General features: G+C 37.9%; 1 protein-coding gene across 2 annotated transcripts in view; it reads left to right on the forward strand.

Moving 5' to 3' along the window:
* Positions 1-22363, forward strand: part of LOC146706548 (TBC1 domain family member 2B) — a 60522-nt gene that overhangs the window by 23453 nt on the left and 14706 nt on the right. For both annotated transcript variants that reach the window (XM_085464739.1, XM_085464740.1), the window contains exons 11-13: positions 13157-13258; positions 14989-15179; positions 17380-17492. In XM_085464739.1, coding sequence (XP_085320865.1) covers positions 13157-13258; positions 14989-15179; positions 17380-17492 — 406 coding nt within the window. The remainder of the gene's footprint in view (positions 1-13156; positions 13259-14988; positions 15180-17379; positions 17493-22363) is intronic.

Genomic DNA, 22363 nt, shown 5'->3' on the forward strand with positions numbered 1-22363 from the left:
TCTGTCCCTATCCTGGCCCCTCTTAGACCTTTCTGCTTTCTGTCCTCTTCCTGTCCTTCTCTGCTCTTCTATTATTCTCCTTTTTTATTAGGTTCTCTGTTGCCCTCTTTTCACCCTTCAGTCCTCTGCTGCACTTCATCATTTCTCCTTTCCTCTTTGTGCTGTACTTCCATTTCCTCTCTTGCCCTCATATGTCTCTTTCCTTTTTCTTTTCTTTTTTTTCTTTTTCCCACACCTCCCCTGGTGTAGTAGCAGATGCCAGTGTCCTGTTCTCCTCAGCAGGCTCCCATGATACCTACGCTGTTTTCTTCCTGTCCGCCTGCTTCTTGAGCCTCAGTGCAGTGACTCAGCATTCATTTTATTCAGTGCCCCCAAACTGTTTCCTCCAACCAGTGCTGTGTATCCTGCATACATTTGAATTTAAATACTGTCATATAATGTAATACCCATTTTGGAACTCTGAATGATTCAGTTATTAACTACCATTAAAATTACCACATCAATGACTAGGAGAGGGTAAGGAATGTTATTAGTTGAGAATAGCAGAGGTTTGCTGCAAACCTGTATAACATAACATAGTCTACTCATCCAGCAGTGTCTAGGAAAGTTTTGTTAATATCAAACCTTCGAGTTCAAATTCTATAATTGCACTAATTTTACCTTTTTTTTTTTTTCTTTTTTTTTTTTTTCTTAATGTCAAAGGTGTATTAGCCACTGTTTTATAGATCTCTTTGGTATTAGTTAATTTCTTTTCTATTCATATTAATCATTTATAACATCCAGCACTACAAACAGTTTTACATTTTTGACCCAGATGAAAGTGGGGTTTTGGGGGGTTATTTTTAAGGCAATCATACTGTTATCATTTTATTTGGTGAATTTTGTGTCCATCTGTTCTCTAAATCTGTTTTATCCCCTTTTCACACCATTTTTGACCTTGACTCTTTGTCCATCTGTTATTTGGCTCCTGCGGACACACTGCAGTAGTTTATGTATATTAGCGTGTGTGTGGGGGGGGGTTTGTGTGTGTATGTGTGGCTAGACTGCGTCAGAATCTATTCAGGATCATTTAGTGAAAACTGTAACGGCACCATTTCCTCCCTCTCTGTGCTTCCTTGGTTTATGATAAATGATTCAGGCACACAATACTACCTTTGCAACTTGGTGTATTACATTTTTTATGCTTTTGCTGTCATTTCTGCTAAAGAGAGCGTAACAAGGGAGTAAGACAATATAAAACAAGTATGATTCTTTCACAGCTCATAGACCTTAACAGAACATTCTCTTAGGGTAGAGGGGTTTAAAATTAGTCTGTTTAAATAGTTGAAAATAGTCTGTGTTGGAACAAGCTAGCAAAAAATAAATGGCCTCAGAACTGGAATGACCACACACAAACAATGACAAGAGAGGTGCTTTTTTTTTTGTTTGTTTGTTTGTTTGTTTTTTTTGTGTCAGAGTCCAAAGTTTGTGACCTATTTATATATATTAAAAAAAAGAAAAATTAGTCTTGCACAACTACTGCAAGTGTCCAGATGAGAAGCTGTTTGAAAAGTTGCTTTGTGTTGTGCATTATGAATGATGTACATTGTTCTACAGTTCGTGACAACCACTTGAAAAATAGTTAAGGATCAGCCAATAGCTATAATCTCTCCACTGTATCCTGGGTCTAGTACGGTGCGTCCACTTGGCAGGACACGCTCAGCCAGAGTTTCAAAACATGTTTTCCGGTGTTTGTGTGTTTGCGTATATTGGTAAATAGTCTAAAGTCAACAGGATTTCCAAAGGGGTTATACGTAAAAGTAAAGAAATGACCTGTTTTGCAGATGTCTTTATGACTCTGCATTATTGTACATACTGTTTTCCACATCATTATCAACTTATTTTACACTGGTTGCAATTTCTTCTACTCTCTTGGCTTGATCTCTCTTGTAAAACACATTTTTAATGTCAGAATTCTACTTTTGTAATTAAAGAATATATATAGTCTTGTTGTCAACAACTGATTGCAGCTTCTGCCTCATGACAGAAATGTTCTTTCTGGCTTAAAATGGCTAGATAGCATTCACAAGAGATATGTGTGACAAATATTTCATAGATTTTAGGCCAACAAGACATTCACTTTTTGCTCAGTGATCACTTTTTGGCACACCGGAACATGAACCCAGGAGGTGACCACCTCAACAGGCTCCTTTCAATGTGGAGGAGTAGCAGCTATACTCTGAACCCCTCCTGAATGACTGAACTCCTCACTCTGTTGCAAAGGGAATAGCCCATCCGTCCTTTGGAGAAAGTTAATTTCCACCGCTTGTGTCTGTGATCTCATTCTTTCACCTTTGTTATTTATTTATTTATTTATTTATTTATTTTCAATTTTTCTTTTTAAATCTTGCTAGCAAAAAGGTCAGGCTGAGATTAATATATTTATTGCCTTTCTCAACAGCAATCGGAGTTGCTAAAGTAAAATATTGTATAGAGATGTTTGAAGCCCTGTGATAGACTGACGACCTGTTCTGAGAGCACCCCGCCTCACCCTGTGATAGTTGGGATAGGCTCCAGTCCTCCCTCGAAACTGATAAGTAGAAGCGGAAGAGGATGTCACCTTTCTAACCTCCATTATCCCACCTACGACCTTTCAGTTGAGAATGCTTTCTAGTAAGCTTTTCTCCTAAGGCTTTGTTGTAATTGTCCTTCATCTTAATTTGTCTTTGGTAGTTCACTTGGAATGACACCTACTCAATCAGTCCATGATGTAATTCTCTATTAGCTGAATTTGTGTTGTAAGGCAGAAGAAGTTGGTCAGGGTAGTTGTTTTGGGTAGTCCTTTCAAAGTACACCTGTCTTTACCAGGAAATCTTTATTTCACTTAGTCTACTTACATTCCTCTCCTCTTCCTTTGCTTGATTGTCATTGGCATCATTGGAATTCCCTACCCAACAGCGAATCTCACCCAGTATTCTTTGCTAATTTTAAAAATGTTTTGAATTCATATAAATTCTTTTGCCTCCATTTTCACCACCACTTGTCTTTACATAGGGGGAAAAAAACACACCTCAAGAAAGCAGTGTAGCATTTGCAGTTTAACATAGTGCTCAAAACTAACACAATAAAATACAAAGTCACACAATAGCGCAAATTAACCAATCAAGGAAGTAGTAGCTTCCATATTTTCTAAGGTACAAAATGGTTTATGTCACTGGAGTGGTCTACAGTTCCTTGGCCTCTCTGATGTCTTGCACTACAACATCTTTACTATTACATATGACCTCATTTATAATGGGGGCTATGTACTGTTATTTCAGTGTGCTCTGTCCCAAAAAAAACCCTTGAAGAATCATTTAATTCTACCAATGGTATATGACATGAGACTGAAATTAAAAGCACAGCAAATCAACATATGACAGAATTAAAGAAATGGAAAATGTCATTTCTGTTCAAAATATCACTGACATAGTTGTTGGATTACTGATCTGTTCTGTTAATCAGTTTATAGGCTATCCAACTAATCTGTTTTATCATGTGCATAGTTTGTTTTAAGTTAAAGAATAGTTATATTGATATTGCATCTAAATATGTTTTCATAAGTTAGGAGTTGTCACAGAAAAAACACAAAGCAAGAGACTTTAACACAGCTTCCGTGTCCTCATGTCTCCTCATTAAATGAGACGCAGGCAGCTGGTTTGAAATTCTGCGCTTGTTTGCACACGGTCCTTAATTAGATGAAATTATGAGCCTTATTAATTATTTGTGATTTGTGTATAAATGTGTTGGATAATGGGATTAGAGGCTGCAGGTGGGAGAGGAGATAAGACTGTGCGAAGACAAAAGCTTATCTTTTTATAGGAAAGAAAGGAAAGCACTGCTGGCTCAGATCATACTGAGCCCCGGATACTTTCCTCCAGGGTTAGACCCTGAAGGTTTTCCTGCCTGGTTGCTTTCCTTTTCTCGAAGTATGTGTGTGTGTTCACATACTCCAACACAACATTGACCTATTCTGCTGTTACACCCTGTGGAGTCCCTCTGGCTATCCTGGCGTATGTGTGTATTGCTATATAATTGAGGTAAAAGGAGAAACGTGCTTGTGTGGGATCAAATAAGAGCAGGAAAGAAGCACTGTTTTGTGCTCATGCATGTGAATAAAGCACCTTTGTTTACATTGTGCTGGAACTTGGCTTTCAGGCTCGAGCAGAGAATGTGCCATCTTAATAATTAATGGATTGTCTTAATTATGTTTACTTCCGTTAAAATCTAGGGCATAATTTGTTAAAGGGGTTATTCATGTTTTGCATACACATACATTTGGGTCATCTCTTTTCTTGCCAAACAGTGTAAAATAGTTTTCTCTGCTGCACTATTTTAAAAATAGAAAATGCTAAAAAAAATAAACACACAACAAAAAACGGTAAAACAAACAGGATGTAAAATCGGCATTCATACTGACCCACAGAGAAATTGCAGGGTAGACCTGACTGTTGCCTCCATTATCACCAATCAAACTTACCTTTATCTGTGTTGGATAAAGGTGTTGTGTTAGACCAAGCTATTATCATGTCACAATGGCATGGCATTAATGTTGTGGGTTTAAATGAGCAGCATCACATTCTGTTTAGATTCTTTCATCTGTGTAGTTTGACAGTTGTAATTACATGTTAGAAAATAGATAAATGACTGCTTTGATTCTTTTCATGCACTTCCTCTTGTTTATTTTTTCAATGAGCACATCCTCCCCTTTTTCTCTCAGTCACTGTACTAAGAACATTAACAGTGTCAAAGCTAACATTTATCATATCCTGCCTTTTACTTGTTACTTATTACTCATGCATCTCAGCCTCTGGAGTTCTTGTTAGAACTTTAGCCCTTTGGGGATGAACTTTGACCTTGCAGTAAGGCTTAAGCCATATTAAGAGGCACACTTTGAATGACAGGGTGTGGTAGAGGTCAATACCCATGGGTCAAAGGGGATCAGGGCCAAACAGGCCCACTCCCATCCATTATGTCCTGTTTTCTCTCCCAATCCTCTTTGTCCAAGTTTCATCAGATTAAGTTGTTATAAAAGTTAGTTTCTTGTTTGCACAAGATAATTAACTTATTCCCTGAAGTTATTATCACGAGTTAATAACTTCTTCCTACAAGTTATCATCCCCAGACTTGTGGGGTCCACTGTCTCTTGTCCTATTTTGTTTTTTCCTCCAGTATTCTGGTTCTTACATAAGCTTTACCTTAAATGTAGTTTATGATTAGCTCAAGCTTAGTTCATGGTTAAACAGAACAGTTACAATTTTATTTCTAACTTATCCTCCTGTGAAACTCTTTCCTACTCTATTCAGCTTGTCCTCTCTCTTTCTCATTTTGCCTCCATCCTCCTCAGCCTTAGCCTTTTCTTTGCTGTTATTTTCCCTCCTCCCTTCTTCCTACCCTGCAACATCTATTCTCTTACTCCTGCCCTGTCATGGCCTCTATACTCTTAAGCCATTGATATACCAATACACTAAAGGGACTTTTCATTTCTTTGTCCACATTAGTGACTGAATCAGCGCATGCGAAGACCTTTTTGTTTTTGTTTTTTACCCAACTCCCCTGTCATCAGTTACTGACTGCTGTTTGCAGTTCTAACCACCGATTAATGCCAATAATAATGGAGCTTCTCCAGTCTGTCGGTTTCATGCACGCAAAGCGACAAACATTCAAAAACAAACCACAAGAATGATTTAGTTGCTGTCTCCTTTTTGAAAAATGACAACATACTGTCTGAGAAGAGATGATCTCCTCGGCTATTTAAGTGTTTTTGTAAGCCCAGACTGTTGTGACAAATAGAAGTGTAGGTGTATGTGTTTGTTTGCTCTCATGGAGCCTGATGCTTGATGATTGAGTCCTTTTGAGGCGTAATAGTTAAGAGGTTAAGATTAGATATTGTAAACACATTCAGGATTTAGGACATAACTCATAATGGGAGTTAAACAAGTTGAAGCATGTTTTGACTTAATCACTTCCCTGTTTAAGGTAAATTGCAGAAGGATATCAGGTGCCTATGATGCTGGATGTTTATTTACTATACATCATTTGATCATGCCAAGACTAACACTTGGCACTATCAAACACAATTTGTCAGCTAAAAGGAGCGTACAAGAGCAAAGGGAAGAAAACACAAAAAATAAATTCAAATGTAGGAACTGAAGCTTATAAGACCCTAAGAATTAGAAGTTAAACCCAAAACTCTGTAGAAACAGGGGCGTAGCTCAAATTGAATAAGAATAAATAAGAACTAATTCTCTAAATTACTATAATGAAAATGAAATGGGGTTCTAAGTCCTCAAGTAAGAAAAAAGGTCAAAACTCTGAGATCACAACATGTTTGAAAGGGTGACTGCCATCGGATGAAAGGAATGGTGCAGACAGCCAATCTGCCAATCACAGGCCTAAAATAATTTACTGATCTATGTTTCAAAATCTAACATCTTAACACAGAAAGTCTTCAGCAGGAAACAAAAGGTCTCATCTTAACTGAGTTAAATTATGATTAATTAAATGTTTAGAAACTAAATGTTTTAGTTTCTACACAAACTGTTCGTAAGGGTGAAGTTGAAGTGTGTTTTGTTGCATTTTCCTGAATATACTGGGTTTATTTTTAACCCCTTTATCTAATTTCCTCCTTCTGTCGTCCTCTTGCCTTTCTGTAGCCAAATGATAATTCTTTCCTACTGTACCCTAAGATACATGCAGACACACAAACCCAGTGAGTAACATGGCACAGCAGTTCATAGGAAACAGCCAGTTATTTCAGTACTTTCAAGACCTTAACGGTCATGTAAGTAAACTTTAAAATCAGTATTGTATTTAAACTAGATTTAAAATTGCTAATAATTAAGAACAATTTCTGATTTATAGTGGTGGCTTTTAAGAGTATGTCCAGAAAGGTCTTTTGTGAGTAGTAAAGGGGAGGGTCTGTGTTTCTTTCTTTAAGTGGACCGTGGCCTCTTTGTGGAAATCCCCTTTCTTTTTCTCATAGCCACAGACTTCAGAGATTATCTCAGTGTTCATTTGTCTTCGTCTTTCCTACTGTTTTTGTTCTCGTGTTTACCTTTTTGTCTGCCTTTTTTTTTTTTTTCTTTATTAGTATTAGCTGTATAGTTTTTTGTTTTGTTTTTTTTCTGCTTGCCATTGCTCTAGTCAGCCTATTTAAATAGAGCCTATGGAATACATTTCTAACTAAAATGTAAAATATTGAAGCTTTATTTACTTTTCTATAAGACTGACCAGAGGCAGACCTCTAAAATCAATCAGTTGTTCTTGGAGCCTTTTATTTAACCATCTTAAGAATTTAAGATGGTTAAATTCTGTTTTTATTTATTTATTTATTTATTTATTTATTTATTTTTGTTACTTCAGCTAGCCTCTTCTTTTTTTTCTTCTTCTTCTTCTTCTTCTGGAGACTTCCCTCAAAGTTTAGGGCATTTAGAAGAATGCTTCTAAATAAAGGCTTTAAAATATTGATTTCTTCCTGTTAGAAGGGAGTTTTTCCTTCCCACTGTCGCCAAAGTGCTTGCTCATAGGGGAATCATATGATTGTTGGGTTTTTCTCTATATATTTTTGTAGGGTCTACCTTACAATATAATGCATTTAGGCAACCATTGTTGTGATTTGGCGCTGTATAAATAAAACTGAATTGAATTAATTTCAGGAATCAGCCAGAGACATAAAAGGACTACTTGTCCACTTGTTGCCAACCAATAGCATGCTAGAATTTTAGTGTCTTTACCAAAGCAAATATTTAGAGTAAAAAAAATTCTCATCTGTGTCCTTGTTGTCTGATTTATTAGTCTGCAGACTTAAGATTGATTAGTCATGTCTAGTAGGCTAAAATAACAAGAACTTTGTTAGGCCATCTATCTCATAAGAGATTATGCCCCTGGTTTAATGAGTATAACGTATGACGTGCTGAAGAATATCCACAGACATGTTTCCACTCGAGCAGGTTAATTCACAGTTGGGTGTTTTTTGTTTTACACTTAGTTAACTGTAATGTCCGCTCTGAATGCTAGAGTTGTTTTTCACTTCAAGCACACAGTGTCAGTGCTGTTAATGTATACTCAAAATGTAATTATATAATTTGAAATCAGTCATTTGACTGTGAAAATCAACAATCAGTTATTTGGTTCCACCCTGATTCTACGAGCCATTCTATCTCTACAACCACAGTGAGAGCTTGGGCCATAATTCTGGCCCTTGTCCACCTTAAAACATAGTTATCATCCTTCATATCTTGGTGCACACATGGATAATGTGTCTTCATGACGCATGAACCACCGCATTCTTTCTTTCTCTAATAAATAAACGGAAACGACTGAGGGTACCTTTAGCTTACAAATAAACTATTGTGAATGATGTGACTGATCAGTTGATTATAGGGCTGTTCGATATAACAATATATATCGGATGACGATATAAAAACATCTATCGTTTCATTTTACGCTATCGTTTGTTTCGTGGTGTCGCAAAATAAACTGTTTACGGCAATATTTTTTTCATCGTTTTGATGGTCACTGTAGTGGCTATATTAATTTCTTAGTTCTCTCTTTCTTTTATATTTAATATAACCACACTACGGACGGACAAGCGCCTGTTTTTTATGCGTTGTGGTTAGCAACAACGACGGTAACAGCATCGCGTGTCTGCTTGTTTATGTTCCACATAAACCTTTCACAATAAAGCTCAAGATCCTGTTGAGACTTTCCAAAATAAACTGAATTACGTGAAAGAGCAGATTATTTACGGATGAGAAGTAAAAAAAGAGCCGTCAGGTGCTAAAAAATAAACCTTAGACTCAAACAGGCTTTTCCCCGCAGCACGCCGTGTAATAAATACTCACAAAGAAAACGGCGGCCGTTACAACTTGTGTCTAAAAATGTATAGTTTCATACATCGGTTAAAACACTCAACTCCAGCTACATGACGTGCAGCTGGAAACACTTCCCGCAAGACGAGCTGCCCGAGATTCACAGAATTTACAGAAAATGTTACATTTTTGTGATTTATATCATTATCAGGACGATAGAATTCTTATATGGGGATATGAGATTTTGGTCATATCGCACAGCCCTAGTTGATTACTCACAATGCTGATTTAAATAAGAAATGATATTTTTCATCATGTCTTGTTTGTCCTGCAGGATTTTTTTTTTTTTTTTCTTTTGCAAAATAAATTGGGTTGCACACTGCAGAATCTAAGGTCAGCAGTCTGTGTGTTTATTACATCACCAAACATATGAAAAGATTGCTTAGTAGACAGAAGTCCTGTCATTTACCCTCGGGTCATTATGTCACACTAGAATTTCCAATTTTCAAAAATGCTGGCTGACAGCTTTTCTGCTTACTACTCGTAGTAAAACCTTGTGTTTTCTGCGCTGACTCCCAGGTGTCACATGTCATTTCCAAACTTATTGCACAGATTAAAGAGAAAATGGAACATGGTAAACGTCAAACATGAACATGGCTCTGACTATTTGTCTCCATGTTTCTCGTCCTCTTCTGTGTTTCTTCCCTTAAGACATTTTGTGTGTCCATTACCACCCCTCCTTTTTGTAAATGATCAGCACTTCAAAGCCTCCATTGAGCAGTGTCAGTAAGCTCCCAGGCTGCAGGATCTGCTGAGCCCAGGCTTACATTAAAGCTTATCCAATCCCAGCTACAGGTGTGCTGCGCTGCCTGTTCCCAGGGGACAAGAGACGCTTCAAACACACCAAAACACAACCTTCAAAAGGCTGCGTGTCATCAGCAGTAATTCCTGACCACTGAGGAATCAGCAGAGTGCTCTGTCATCTGAAACTGACATTGAGAGAGTGAGAGAGAAGCAGAGAGAGTGTGGGCAGAAAAACACACTGTCATTCATACCTTCTCATTATATCCCTGAGTCACAGAGAAAGCCCGGAGCTGAGCTTTCCTACACTCACATTACCAACCGGTTGTGTGGGAGTTGGGATTTTGACCATATGTAGTAATAGCTGCAAGTAACCACATCACTATGTTTGTGTTGGTTTTGTATATTTGTCTTTCTGTTTGTGTATATACATGGATATGCATGTAGGTGTGTCTAAAAACAGACCTTGAGGCATGCTGTGGGCATGTGGGGATTGGAGGTGGAGGTTCTGGTGGGGGATCATTGTTCCTCCAAGGTGATGAAGGGAACACTCGTCTATACACTTAGCTATACATTGTAAAGAGATGTTCTAAACCTGGTTACATTGTATATCGATGATCTATAGTGAATTCAGGTCGTGCTTTGAAACTCTTCACAATTGTACATCTATTGTCCTGTAAATGTGAAGGTGATCTGAAAGTATATTATTTAATTTTTTTACTTGTTCAAAGTTTTCAATGTTTTCTTCTAACAAGGTTACAAAAAGCTGTTATGTCCTTCCCACTTTACTTTGAAAATGTTTTAGCTGTCTTTGCTGAGTCAAACGTGGGAAACTGTGAATGCCTTCTGTTCATCTGGACGTAGCGTTTTTGTCACTCATCCAAATGACTTTTTCAGTCGAATGCCTTATTAAGTTTGTCACCTTCCAGTTGGAATTTCTTGATAATCTCAGAATATTTTCATAGTGATCCCTGAAATGGAATCTGCCTCATCTTGAGCTGTTGTATCTCTGCGCGTAGCTTGAAGTTAAGTCTTAGCTAGTTTTAATTAAATAGATTTCCATTTGGCTTGATACTCAGGGATACCCCAATATACCATACATAACATAATATTCTTTTAGGTCGACCAACTCTGTTCTTTCCAAACTCTTCAGTTTTCAGGATCATAGCATCATGTTAACTAATGATATGGACTCAGCTTGTGAGTTTCAAAACAAGATCAGATTTTGGATGGTGGTTGTCTCCCAAATTTTGATCAGTCAGACCAAAAAACAAACGACACAAAGTTTTCACTGAAAGCTGCAGAGGTATCAGGCATTAATGCTCTCTTTGTAAGCTCGGACATATATTAGGAATAACTAAGATATTGCAGATCACAACGTAAGCGCAACATTACAAGTTTTCTCACATATCAGGTTTTTTTCTCCTTATAGCTAATTAATTTGTCCCTTTTTGTAGAGCCACTCAACACCACTCATTTACCTTACACCAGATCTTATTAGATTAGATTAGACCAAGTGCTGGGACATGAACTTTTCCCTAACCCTCTGGAGAGGCAGCTCCATTAATCTCTTGCAATTTGAGCCTGTGTCAGCCCTGTGATAGACTCTGGGCTTTTCCAGCCTGTAACCCACCTTTTCCTAAACATGTGCCAAGATACACTGCACACTCTTCTGACTCTTCTCAGTTTAAGGGAATAATTGATAGTGTTGATACATTGAACTGTATATTGTAAGGTTTGGTCTGATACTGGACAGTGTAGCTTTTGTCCTGTAATGCCTGCGTGTATTGTTTAAATCACTGAGGTTCTGTGAAAATGCCGACTGTTAGGTGGCAGCTCCAGTGAGGGTAGACGTGCTTCTAGGGTGAGTCTCAGCAATAAGTCAAACACACACAACCATTTGGAACTTCTAATTATAACACTGAGTCATACAGAAACTTTGAGTTGAGGTCACAGGTGTTCCTGAATCCATGGTTAGTTTTTATATACATATGTTTAACTGTTTCAGCTCTATGATGTCACAGATAAAGTATATGTCAGAGACAACTATTTGTATTTGCTATTAAGTCATTCCTAATTTGTACCCATGCATACACACGACACAACAGCAGTGAACATACTTTCACGTTGTAATTTATTTTAAAGAGGCGATGAGCTAATGCCACATGTTCTCATCCTGTTAGTCTTTGGGTGGCTAACGGGAGACATGCTCTAACATGTCAGTGTTTTGAAGTTGGCATTTGGCTATGGAAGGTAACCTCTCCTTAACTGATGTCTGACAGTGATTGAGATGGATCGCAGGGAGGGAAGGAAGCAAAGAGAGACATGAGGCTACTGGAGAGAGCCATTGGCAATAAAAGGGGGGAGGAGGGTGTGTCTGGGAAATGGACTTGTTTTAACATCAAAGATAACTGTACTCAGGACCCAGAAAAGACCTTGCATTTGATTGGGACACACTGCGCTTTACCGTTGGCTCTTCCTGTTTGCCAGAAGCCTTATCCTTATAAATTAGAAGTCTAAACCACCATTCCCACCCACATGGCACAAACCTGAAATAAATTCAGCATCTCAGACCAAGTTGATATTTTAGAAGTGTTCATTCTGCAGATTCTTGCCACATGCTACAGGTTAAACCCAGTTACTGCAACCATACCACAGCTTTATCTGGCTAGTTCCCAAAATGAACACGAGAACAAGGCTTATTACCATATCATTATACAGCATCTCATTTGGAATTAATGGTTAAAATGTAACATTTCGTGATGCAATTTTGAATTTATTGTTCTCTTGGTGTCCAGGTTTTGTGGTAGCAAAGTGAGGCACAAATCATAATGCTTCCTCCACCATGCTTGACTGTTTGGGTTCAGTTCCTTTTTCCTCCAAGCCTAAACATATGCTTTACACCAAAAAGTATAATATAAAAAACATTTTAATCTGTCCAGACAACATTGTTTCAAGCATCTTCAAGTGTTTCTACGTTTGTTTGTTTTTTTTTCCATAAACTTAAGACATGGCAGTTTTTGGGTGTTTTTGGAGTGCTTAACATCATTCTTATTTTGTGTTTTACTGCTTAGACTTTAAGTAACCAGACTGTATGTTTTTACACACAGAGAGGTACCTTTTTATAACCCACACTTTCAGCCTCATCTCCTTAATTTGGAACACTTTACTCCAAGTACCTTCTGGAAGAGTCACTACAGAGATTCACTTACTTTCCCAGCTTGGAAGTGTGATTACTTAAACAATTCAGTAAAGACACAATAATCCAACTACTGGAATAAACTAAAAAACACATACATTGGGTTGTATATAACTGTGACTTGGTTGCAAATCAGACAATTTTATGGCGAGTAATGAGTGCTGAAAATTCTGGTAGTTTTGGTAGATTTTGTGTGTATGTTTCATGTGTCGACAAAAAACCAACTGTTTAAAAAAAAAAAAAAAAAACTTAAAGATTTCCTACTGTTTGCCTCTAATGTTGTAAACTAAACTATTGTGTCTAAAATTTGATGTGCTGTTTTTAGAACAAAGTGAAACTCAGGGCACACTGTCTGGTGAAGTCACAGAAGGAAAAGAGAAAGAAAATGTATCACCATCATCTGTGGGAGAAAAGACCACTGAGAAGGGTGAGTTTCTGTTGTTTGCCCTTATGTGCACAAATGTTCATGTGTTCATACATCATTGGTCTACATAATGTTTTGAAACCCTCACATCCATGTATTGAGCCGAAGTGCTGAAAGGGCCATACTAAAACAAGAAAAAAGAAGTCTAATTTAGTTGAGCTGGTTCAAAGTAGGGTAGAGCCATGCAAAACGTATGACAAGTAGAAACTTGTCTAATAGTTCCATTTAAGCCACAGTACTGTTGCAAGACAATCCTCTCTAATATTTTAGCTAAACTGCTTGTCATCAGTTTGCTTAAGGAATTAAGGCCTCAATTGTAGAGGAGAGACTCCACAGTGAACTACAGTAAACATCATCTTCACTGCAGCTGGGTTAGCCGCTTTTTTGTCGAAACACTGAGGCTGCTTTGGCTAAATTTTGTAATACTTTATATCACACACATGCTCCTACATATTTTACAGTCAGCATACATCTATTTTAGTTAGAAATGCAAGTGAAGTGTTGTCGAGCACAGCCAGCATTCCTGCTGAGTTTTCACTAATAACAGCCTCCTTAACACAGTAACCTCACAGGCTTCCTATAATGTGAAAATTGGCTACTGAAGGCGAGAAAAAGAATTACTGGTTGGCAAAGGTCACTTCAGCCTGTTTGTTTCACACAAGTCACAACAGTGGTTGGTGGTGACATAATCACTGGCCCCAACGACCCAGCAGCTGGCCAATCAGCTTGCCAGACAGTAAGCTGATTTTTTTTTTTTATTGATTTTTTTTACTCTGGGCTGCTGATCATGTCAAACTTTGAAATACCTTATTGGAACAGTCACTGGTCTGTAACAACGAAAAGTTCCTGTCCCAGGCATTTGAGCCCCAGGTCTTCTGAGTAATTCAAGTTAACACATTTTACAAGATGAACGGAAATCACACAGCTGTCTTCAAAGTTGAACCTTACTAGTAGGCTAAAGCTCATAAACATAGCTGGTACATTGTTAAAATGTGATGGATGCTTTTTTTCAAAATCGTGCTTCTGGATTTTAAAGTCAAAAATGTTACAAGAATATTAGGATGTTAAGGTTTTCACAGGTTTTCTTCTAGCACAGCTTGATGACAGAAAGATTTCAAACTGCTAAATTAATGCTCACTTTCTGATGTCCTGTTGAAATGGTATACTATATCAGGGTCTCCTTTCAGTACATTGTGAAAAATTATCACAGTCCTTTAATCACTTGCATAAACATGAGATGCATCTACAGAGTCTTTGACTGTGATTGTATGCATCAGTGTGCCTGCACACAAACATGGACAGTACACTTTATAAGTGAGTCTTTGTGTTCACAGCTTGCCTAAGCAGGCAGATTCTGCCCCCTGAGTAAATATGGGAAGCTACTGATAACATTCATTTGTGTATAGCAAGGACGCATACACACACCAAAACACACACAGTACACACACGGGCATTTTAGTAGGGGCAGCTCTGTCATGGAATGATAACTTATTTTGTTACTCCAGCATGCTTTGCCTACAGCACTATCTGTACTGTGTACCTGAGATTTTGTTAGTGTTGTGTTCAATATCTGAGTTGAATAAAATGTATTACAGCAGATTTACACCATCTTAAATGACATTCCCTGTTTTACAGAGCCAGGAAGCAAAAGACAATAGTTCTTCTGAATGAAAGATCTAGGAATTTCTTCCAAGCAGAATGAGAGATTCTTGTGTTGTATTTTTTGCCTACAGTCACACTTCCAGGTGCTGTAAATATACTGACACGGGTGATGCGCCTGGCTCAACGGCACCTTTTGGACCCAATGGGGCGACAGCGGGTCGAAAAAAAGAGTTCACAAACACAGGCAGCACCCAGACAGCAGAGTCCTGCAACTGGACGCTTTTGCGGGAGTCGGACTTCGGCTTCATTAACACAAGCGCAGGTAAAACTTGGAGACATCTTGCTTTGAAATACAGCTAAACCATGACAGTAACAGTAGGTTTTAAAGCGTGTAACTCACAGCACAAGCCTTTTTGTATGGAGAATTGTTGTCTTCTACTCAGAGATTTAGATAAGATGTTTATTATTACTCATACCTGCATGTTCTGCAAAAAGCTATAGATTGTAAATTACAAGTCCTTTAAGTTTCCGTAAGACAGGTCCTGGACCTTTTTCTTTTTGTAGGGTTTCTCTGATTCACCATTTGATTCCATTCCAGCATAAAACCTTTGATAAAACTGCCCATGTATCATAGTCACACCTGAGTTTTACAGACCTTGTGTATGAACATGTCTAGAGATAAGATTTAGAGTTGCTGGTAGGGAGGTTTTATTACCATTGGACAGGCTTGCCTGGCTGCTTTCCTGTCTTAGTTTGTTGCCCTGAGCTCAATGGCTGCTTGCCGTTGACCTGTTTTTTACTGGACAGATATCAGAGAGGACCTGATCTTGACATCTGTCATATTTTTCTAAATGCCAAAGCCTTACTTTACTACACATGCAAAAGTATACATTTATTATGAAAACTCACTTGTTCAGTATCTTTTTCTTTCTTTTCCATTGTGACTGACACAAGTGTTTGATGACTGAGAAGATAATGATTAATAACCACATCCTTTTAATTATTTTCCATTTAACCCACCACAGAACAAAAATAGAAGGTGTGCTTGGAAACCCGGTCACTGCCGTTGTACGTTACTCTGGTTTTTGTTTTGTTTGGCTCGCTAATAATAAAGTAATATAACGTTCGTATTCACAGTTCATTCAGATTCAAACTTTCTTCCAAGCTGTTCTTTGAGTGCTCATTCCCCTTCACTTCAATTCTTTGCAAGATTTCCTGCCGTTTGGAGACTGATTTTTCTCACCTAAATTGAGTTTTCTTTTGTTTTTAATTTAACCAGCATTCACTGAGTGCCAGCATCTATGAAAGCCTTGAACAAAAGACCAAGTGTCTGACGACAAGAGTTTCAACAGCTCCATTCACAATCCAAAATCCTTTAGCTAAAGCCAATCTGGGCAGCAAGAATCACCAATTTGGCATCTCATGTAAATCACTTGTGACACAGCAGGGCTTATCTCTATAGTCCCCATAATGACTTTACATAATGTTTAGTAACAAGGATTTTCTGAACTTCTAACCACAAGTGTTTGTATCCTTACATGCCAGCACAGAAGCAGCTACAGTAAATTTGGAAAAAGAGGATTATTTGTCGGGGCACATTCCTATATCTTAAAACAAATGCTTATTATTTCAAGCTTGGTCTACTTAGTGTAGTTCTTCATTATTAGCCTGATGACTGAATAAATAAACTGGTCACGTTCAGCAGCACAGCTCAGTTAGACAGTGCTGTGAGCATAAAATTGATGGAGCTTTGGGTTATGAAACCACACAGGTCACTAAATCTCTGGAGGTGGTTGCATTTGGACATCCAGCTCTGTTCATTCGTTTGGAACTGCACTTTGACACCACAGCTTGGTACATAAAGGATTTTCTGTGAAAACAACTTTTTTTGTTTAAGTGACCTTTTTGTCACAAACAAACTGTTGCTCTGATTGTCCATGAAGTAAGTGACAGAATAACTGGATTTCTTAGGGTTTTGTGAGAGACTTTGGGCATGCAACCTGGAAACAAATCGGAAGAAATTAAAAAAAAAAAAACCATAAAGATGATCGATTCAAAACTGGAAGTGAAAAATAATAGAAATAAGAGCAGCGAAAAAGAATTGGAGGTGTCCAATTGATCTAGTGTGCCACAAGCAGACAAAGTTTGAAAACATAAAAGTGCAAAGAAGCTTCAGTTAATTCTGTTGAATAACTCTTAGAGGATTTTATTAGCTTGTTTTCTGTCTGCCAATCACGATCCCCGTTCATTGTCTATAAAAGTGTTGAAGTTCAGTTTTGGCACAATCAACATCAACAACAGCACTTTGTGGTAAAGAATCAAATTGTGTAGCATTTAATTTGTGTGTTTGTTTTTAATTTATAGAAAATGCGCACAGTTGGTATGACACAGTACCGTCTTAATACACATTCATAATTGTGTCACTAGCTGATGAGACAGAATGGGATACATCTCATCGCTGTGATTCAGCCCCAAATCATCTGGTTTCAGCTCCTTTACCAGCTCCTTGTTTCTTCTTTCAGATTCGATCCAGGAGGCGAACGCAGCAGAGAGGCGTCACGAATCAGCCAGTAGTGGAGGAGAGCAGTGACGATGTTACTGTGGGAGATGCAGAAGATTGCGAAAAAACTGAAGGGTAAGGAAGTTTAATTTTGAGATCTCTGTACTCAGCTATATTATTTAAAACTTTATGCTTGACTGTGGTTTAGAACAGTGTCCACTGTTCCACAGTGGATGAGTCTTTTGTTTGTTTGTTTGTTTGTTTGTTTGTTTGTTTGAAAGGAACAGCACAAACAGATACATTTGTCTAGGATTTTCCAACGAAATATGTACAATCCACAATAAATCCTTTAGAAGCTTATACACATTAACACCTTCTGATATCATCATTACTCTTCTCTCCATTTCAGACTCCCTTTGTTTATGTACATTAAACAAAGTCATGAAACCCTCTCCTTTCATCAACACCTTTTCTTTTATGCTCATTTAAGTGGTGGGCTCTTTGATTCCCACAATCCGGTAAAATTTCCCCTGCAGCTGTTTGGGCTGTAAGAAACCTTTTGTGCATGAGTCATTAACAAATTGGAATGTGAGATTATAATTTTGTCCTGAGGGCTGCTCATCATCAGTCCCTTTGTCAGACTATGAAACATTTTCATAGTTAGGTGTGTACAAACGTAATTTGGTCTTCACTTTGTAGGGCTTATTCAAGAAACTCTTTATCTCATAGGGACTTTACTGTATGAGAGGTTTTCCCATGCATACTTAAAAGTGAGTAGTAGATACTTTCGGTTGCTCCGAAACTTTAATGGGGTTCCCTCTGCGGATTCATATGCATATTTACTCCAGACAGCCTTAATGCCAGACATGTTTATCCAGGCTTGGGACAGGCACTGGAAGTAAATTGATTTGTGACCTCCACCGCCCATGCATATTTAAAAGTGGTTATGCACACACGCAAATTAGCCCACACATACATAATACAGTTAACAATTAAAAGCATGAGGAACAACACAAACAGACGCAAAAACTCGTATTTAAACATGCATGTCCTAAACTACAGGATTGGGCTAATGTATTTTTTCTTTTCATTCCTTTATTTACAGTAAATATAAAGGGAAACTACAGAAAGGGGTAATTTAATGTCAATGTTATATTTTCCCATTTTATTGGTTTCATTTGTTTCACTGGCCCATTAAACATTTAACTGGTTTTAATTACTTTTAAATATGTTTGGGTAGCTTAACCTTAAATATTTAGTGTAGAGCACTAAGATTTTTAACAATCAAAACCTTCAGTTGTGTTAAAATCTTAACAATATATGTTTTGGAGTAAACACTGTGCCCCGTGCTCTTGCACTCACACCTGCATGCTGCAGGTACTGACATAGAGGCGGATGGTTGATGTCTTCCTGCATGAAATCTGCCAGATTTGCAGTTTATTTGCATGGGCAGACAAACACAGGCAGCTTTTGTCTTACCTCATTTTAAAACAGCTTTTTCACAGTGTAAAACCAACCAGCACTGGATGGAAGTAAGTGAAAAGTGTGTATGTGTGTGTCAAAGAGGAGAGTTGGCAGCACCACAATGAACTACCACCATAATAACATGATTACTGTCACTGCTTTTTTGGTTATTTTGTATTTGTTGTATGTAAAAGTGAGAGTAAGAGGCTGCCTGGGCTGATACTCATTTGCTTTTGTTCGTGCACGTACTCCTAAATACATTTAACAGTCTGGATGCTTCTATTTTTAGTCACAAATGCAGGTGAATCGCTTACACTGTCCAGTTTTGCACACCCTTCTTGCTGTTTTTGTTACCTGGGATACTTTTTTTTTTGTTAACCTGCCAATCAGGCCGCTGGTTTTGCCAAACACCATGTAATGAAACCTTAATCCTTACATAAGAACACAGACAGTTACAATTTGTGCTTGCTGCATGGTAGCATACAGTCATTTAATTTTTTTTTTTACTTTTACAATTTCACAGTCACTTAAAGTATTGTTCTCTATTGTGAAACCAACTCGGTTTTCAGCAGCTTTTAGAATTTCACAAAAGTCTTCTAATCCTCCCATTGTAATGGTTTTTTTTCCCCTCTCATAGGCTGTCACACTCATGTTAGTGGTGTGTGTGTGTGTGTGTACATGTGTGTGTACTCATGCATGTGTTTGTGCTCATGTTTCAAGCATACTTGTCATTCCTCGCAGCTTTTGTCTTCGTGTCAAGTGGTTTAGGTTGTTGTAACCAGGCTGTGGGTCACCAGGGGTCACCACTGGGATTATTGTAATAGGGTGGCAAATTAGGGGATGAGGGTTAGGACCAGGCGGTGAAAATGCCTACTGTCTTAACAAGCTGACTTGTCTCACGCTGACTTACCTTTGTTTGAATGATGACGTATTCACAATGTGGAGGTTTAAAAATAGCCAAATCTTGCACCCAATCCTTGGTGAATTGGATGTGCGCCTCCAGAGATTTATGATTGCAAAACTGGTTCGCCGTGTATGACTCCACAGACAAGGTACGAGAATATATCATGGTAAGTCAATAGCGGTTGGTCTTGAGGGTTTGTACTCTACTGCTGTAATTCATATGGGTCCACATTTCCAATGCACACTATTTTTTGCAAGTACCGTCTCTCTGCATCCGGACGCAATCTGTCTCTATACCGTCCTTTTTCTTTTGAGCTGCTTTTAAGTATGGTTCGTAGCAATCTTCCTTCCAACACAGTGTTTGTTTTAATTTGTGGCCTGCCAGTATGGCTCCCACAATGCATTGTTGCGTTATGTCAACTCCAAAGCCCTATAAAACCAAACTGAATCCCCTTCAAGATGAGTTGCGTTCCAGATGCGTTTTTTACAGAAGGAGAAATATTTTGGTATTTAACAATAACGATAATAATACAAGTGTGACTGGATGATATACCTTTTTCAGAGTCAAACACTAATGCAGGTTTAGGATGATAGCATTGGTAATTGTTTTCCATTATCTGAGATGGTAATAGAGCTGTTATAAGTTATTATACAGATTAATTAAACCTCATATTAGCCTGTAAGATTGTTGTCACATTAAGAACACACGTTTTAAACATTAGACCGATTTCTCGTCACGGCAGGTCAGTGAAAATGAAGCAGTTCACACCACCCAAGTGTGAAATTAAAATGTTCAGTAACAAAGACAATGAGAAAAATCCTTTGCACATCTCACTTGTGCGGAGTTTTGCATAATTTAAGTCTGATCCAGTTTGTTAGCTTTGTTCTTTTCTTTTTGTTTCTCAGCAGGGCTTCAAGGATTCAGTAAAAATACATTTTTAACATTGCTTACTGCAAAGGATTTCTAAAATGTTCTTAATTTAATCAGCAAGTCACTGAGAGGGTGGGCTCTGTTCTCTTCTCTTGAGGGCAAACAAAAATACTCAGTTTGCATCAGGATTATTTTTTCTGTATAATGTGTTCACAAACGATTCATATGTTGAACCAGGACTTGAGAGTTACTGTGTGCTCACAGCAAACATCAAAGAAAAACATCTTGCTTAGGATCCTATCAGGCTTGGCTAAGTAGGGCCAGCTTCAGCGGGGTCAAAGTTCAGGGATTGGTGGTAGTGTGTGACCCCTGTTACACTAGGAGGTCACACTACTTGAATACCACAGTCACTTGGCATTATACCAAGACTGCGTGACATACCTATCCCTGTGCAGTGTTTGAGTATTTTTGCTTAGCCTTTGTCTCAGAGGTATACTGTCAGACATGTTGAATTTGTTAAGAAACCAGTAGACAAAACATGAAGCGACGTACAGGAGGCAGTCCATCAGACAACAGTAGGAATGCTCTGCGTTCCTTTGTGGCATTTGTCCCTCAGAATTCCCCCTGGCCTCCCTACCTGCCTAAGCAGGCTTACATACATTCAACAGATGTGATACTTTTAATCTTCAAATCTGGATCCAAAATCTATTTGGGAAAGTTCTTTATGGTATGGAATAACTTTTGAAGTCTTGACATTAGCATCATTTTTATGTAATCCCACCCCAGATATTGAGTTTCATTGTATTTTCCATTACAGTATATGCATGTTTGTCATGAGATGGAACAAGAAGCTATACTTGCCCCTAGCTGAGTTTGCTCAATAACTGCAAAAACTGCAAGATGAGAAGAAAAGGTTTTTGTTTTTTAAAGTTCAAATAATCAGGTGAAAAAAGAGAGAGAGGTGAACATGGTGGGCGTGGTGGTGCATCTGTGAACGATCCACAGATTTACTTGTCAAAGCCTTTTACTTTGGACCTTTTAACTTTTGTTCATTTGATGTAGATCTTATTTTTTGTTTTTGTTTTTGTTTGTGTTTTTTTTTCCTTTTTGTCATGTTGTCTCTGAGATGTGAGTTTTAAGGAAAGGTGACATACACATGATTGGGACAAACCTGATTTATAACATAAGACCAAGCTTCATTCACTGAATCACTGAAATCCAAAATCATAATTTAAATTAAAGTCTGATTAACCACCCAGCCCCAAAAACCTGAAGTTAGTGTGACAAATTGTCATGATTGTATATTTAACACATATACATAGAAGAATGTTTGGTGTATAGTAGTGTAAGTAGCCTAAAGGTTTGAAGTACTTGCCCACATCAGGTTTTGTTTTTTTTTTTTTTTTTAAGTATTTTTCATTCATACTTGTTATGAAGTGTGTTGGTGGCCTACATAATGATAATGTTATGAGGTTACATGCATGAGTAAATGTAAGAGGAATCATAATGTGGTTGAGGTGAATCTAATAAGGCCCTCCACAAGGTCTAGCTTCTTCCCTTATGCTCCCAAAACATTACATTGCATCTTCCTGCTTCATATTCATATAGATTCTCTCACCCCTTGCTGCTGTTGTTTTTATGTATTCATTCCCATGTACAAGTAACTGCTGATCACTTTAGCTGCATTGTATAAATGTTTACATTTCAGATTTAATTGTAGAAATATCCCTCAGTGAAGTGATTCAAATTAACTACAGCCATGTACGAT

The sequence above is a fragment of the Copadichromis virginalis genome, linkage group LG7 (genome assembly GCF_057382275.1).
Source record: "Copadichromis virginalis isolate Kocher_CV1m ecotype Utaka linkage group LG7, C_Virginalis_male_GT1.1, whole genome shotgun sequence".
NCBI lineage: Eukaryota > Metazoa > Chordata > Actinopteri > Cichliformes > Cichlidae > Copadichromis > Copadichromis virginalis.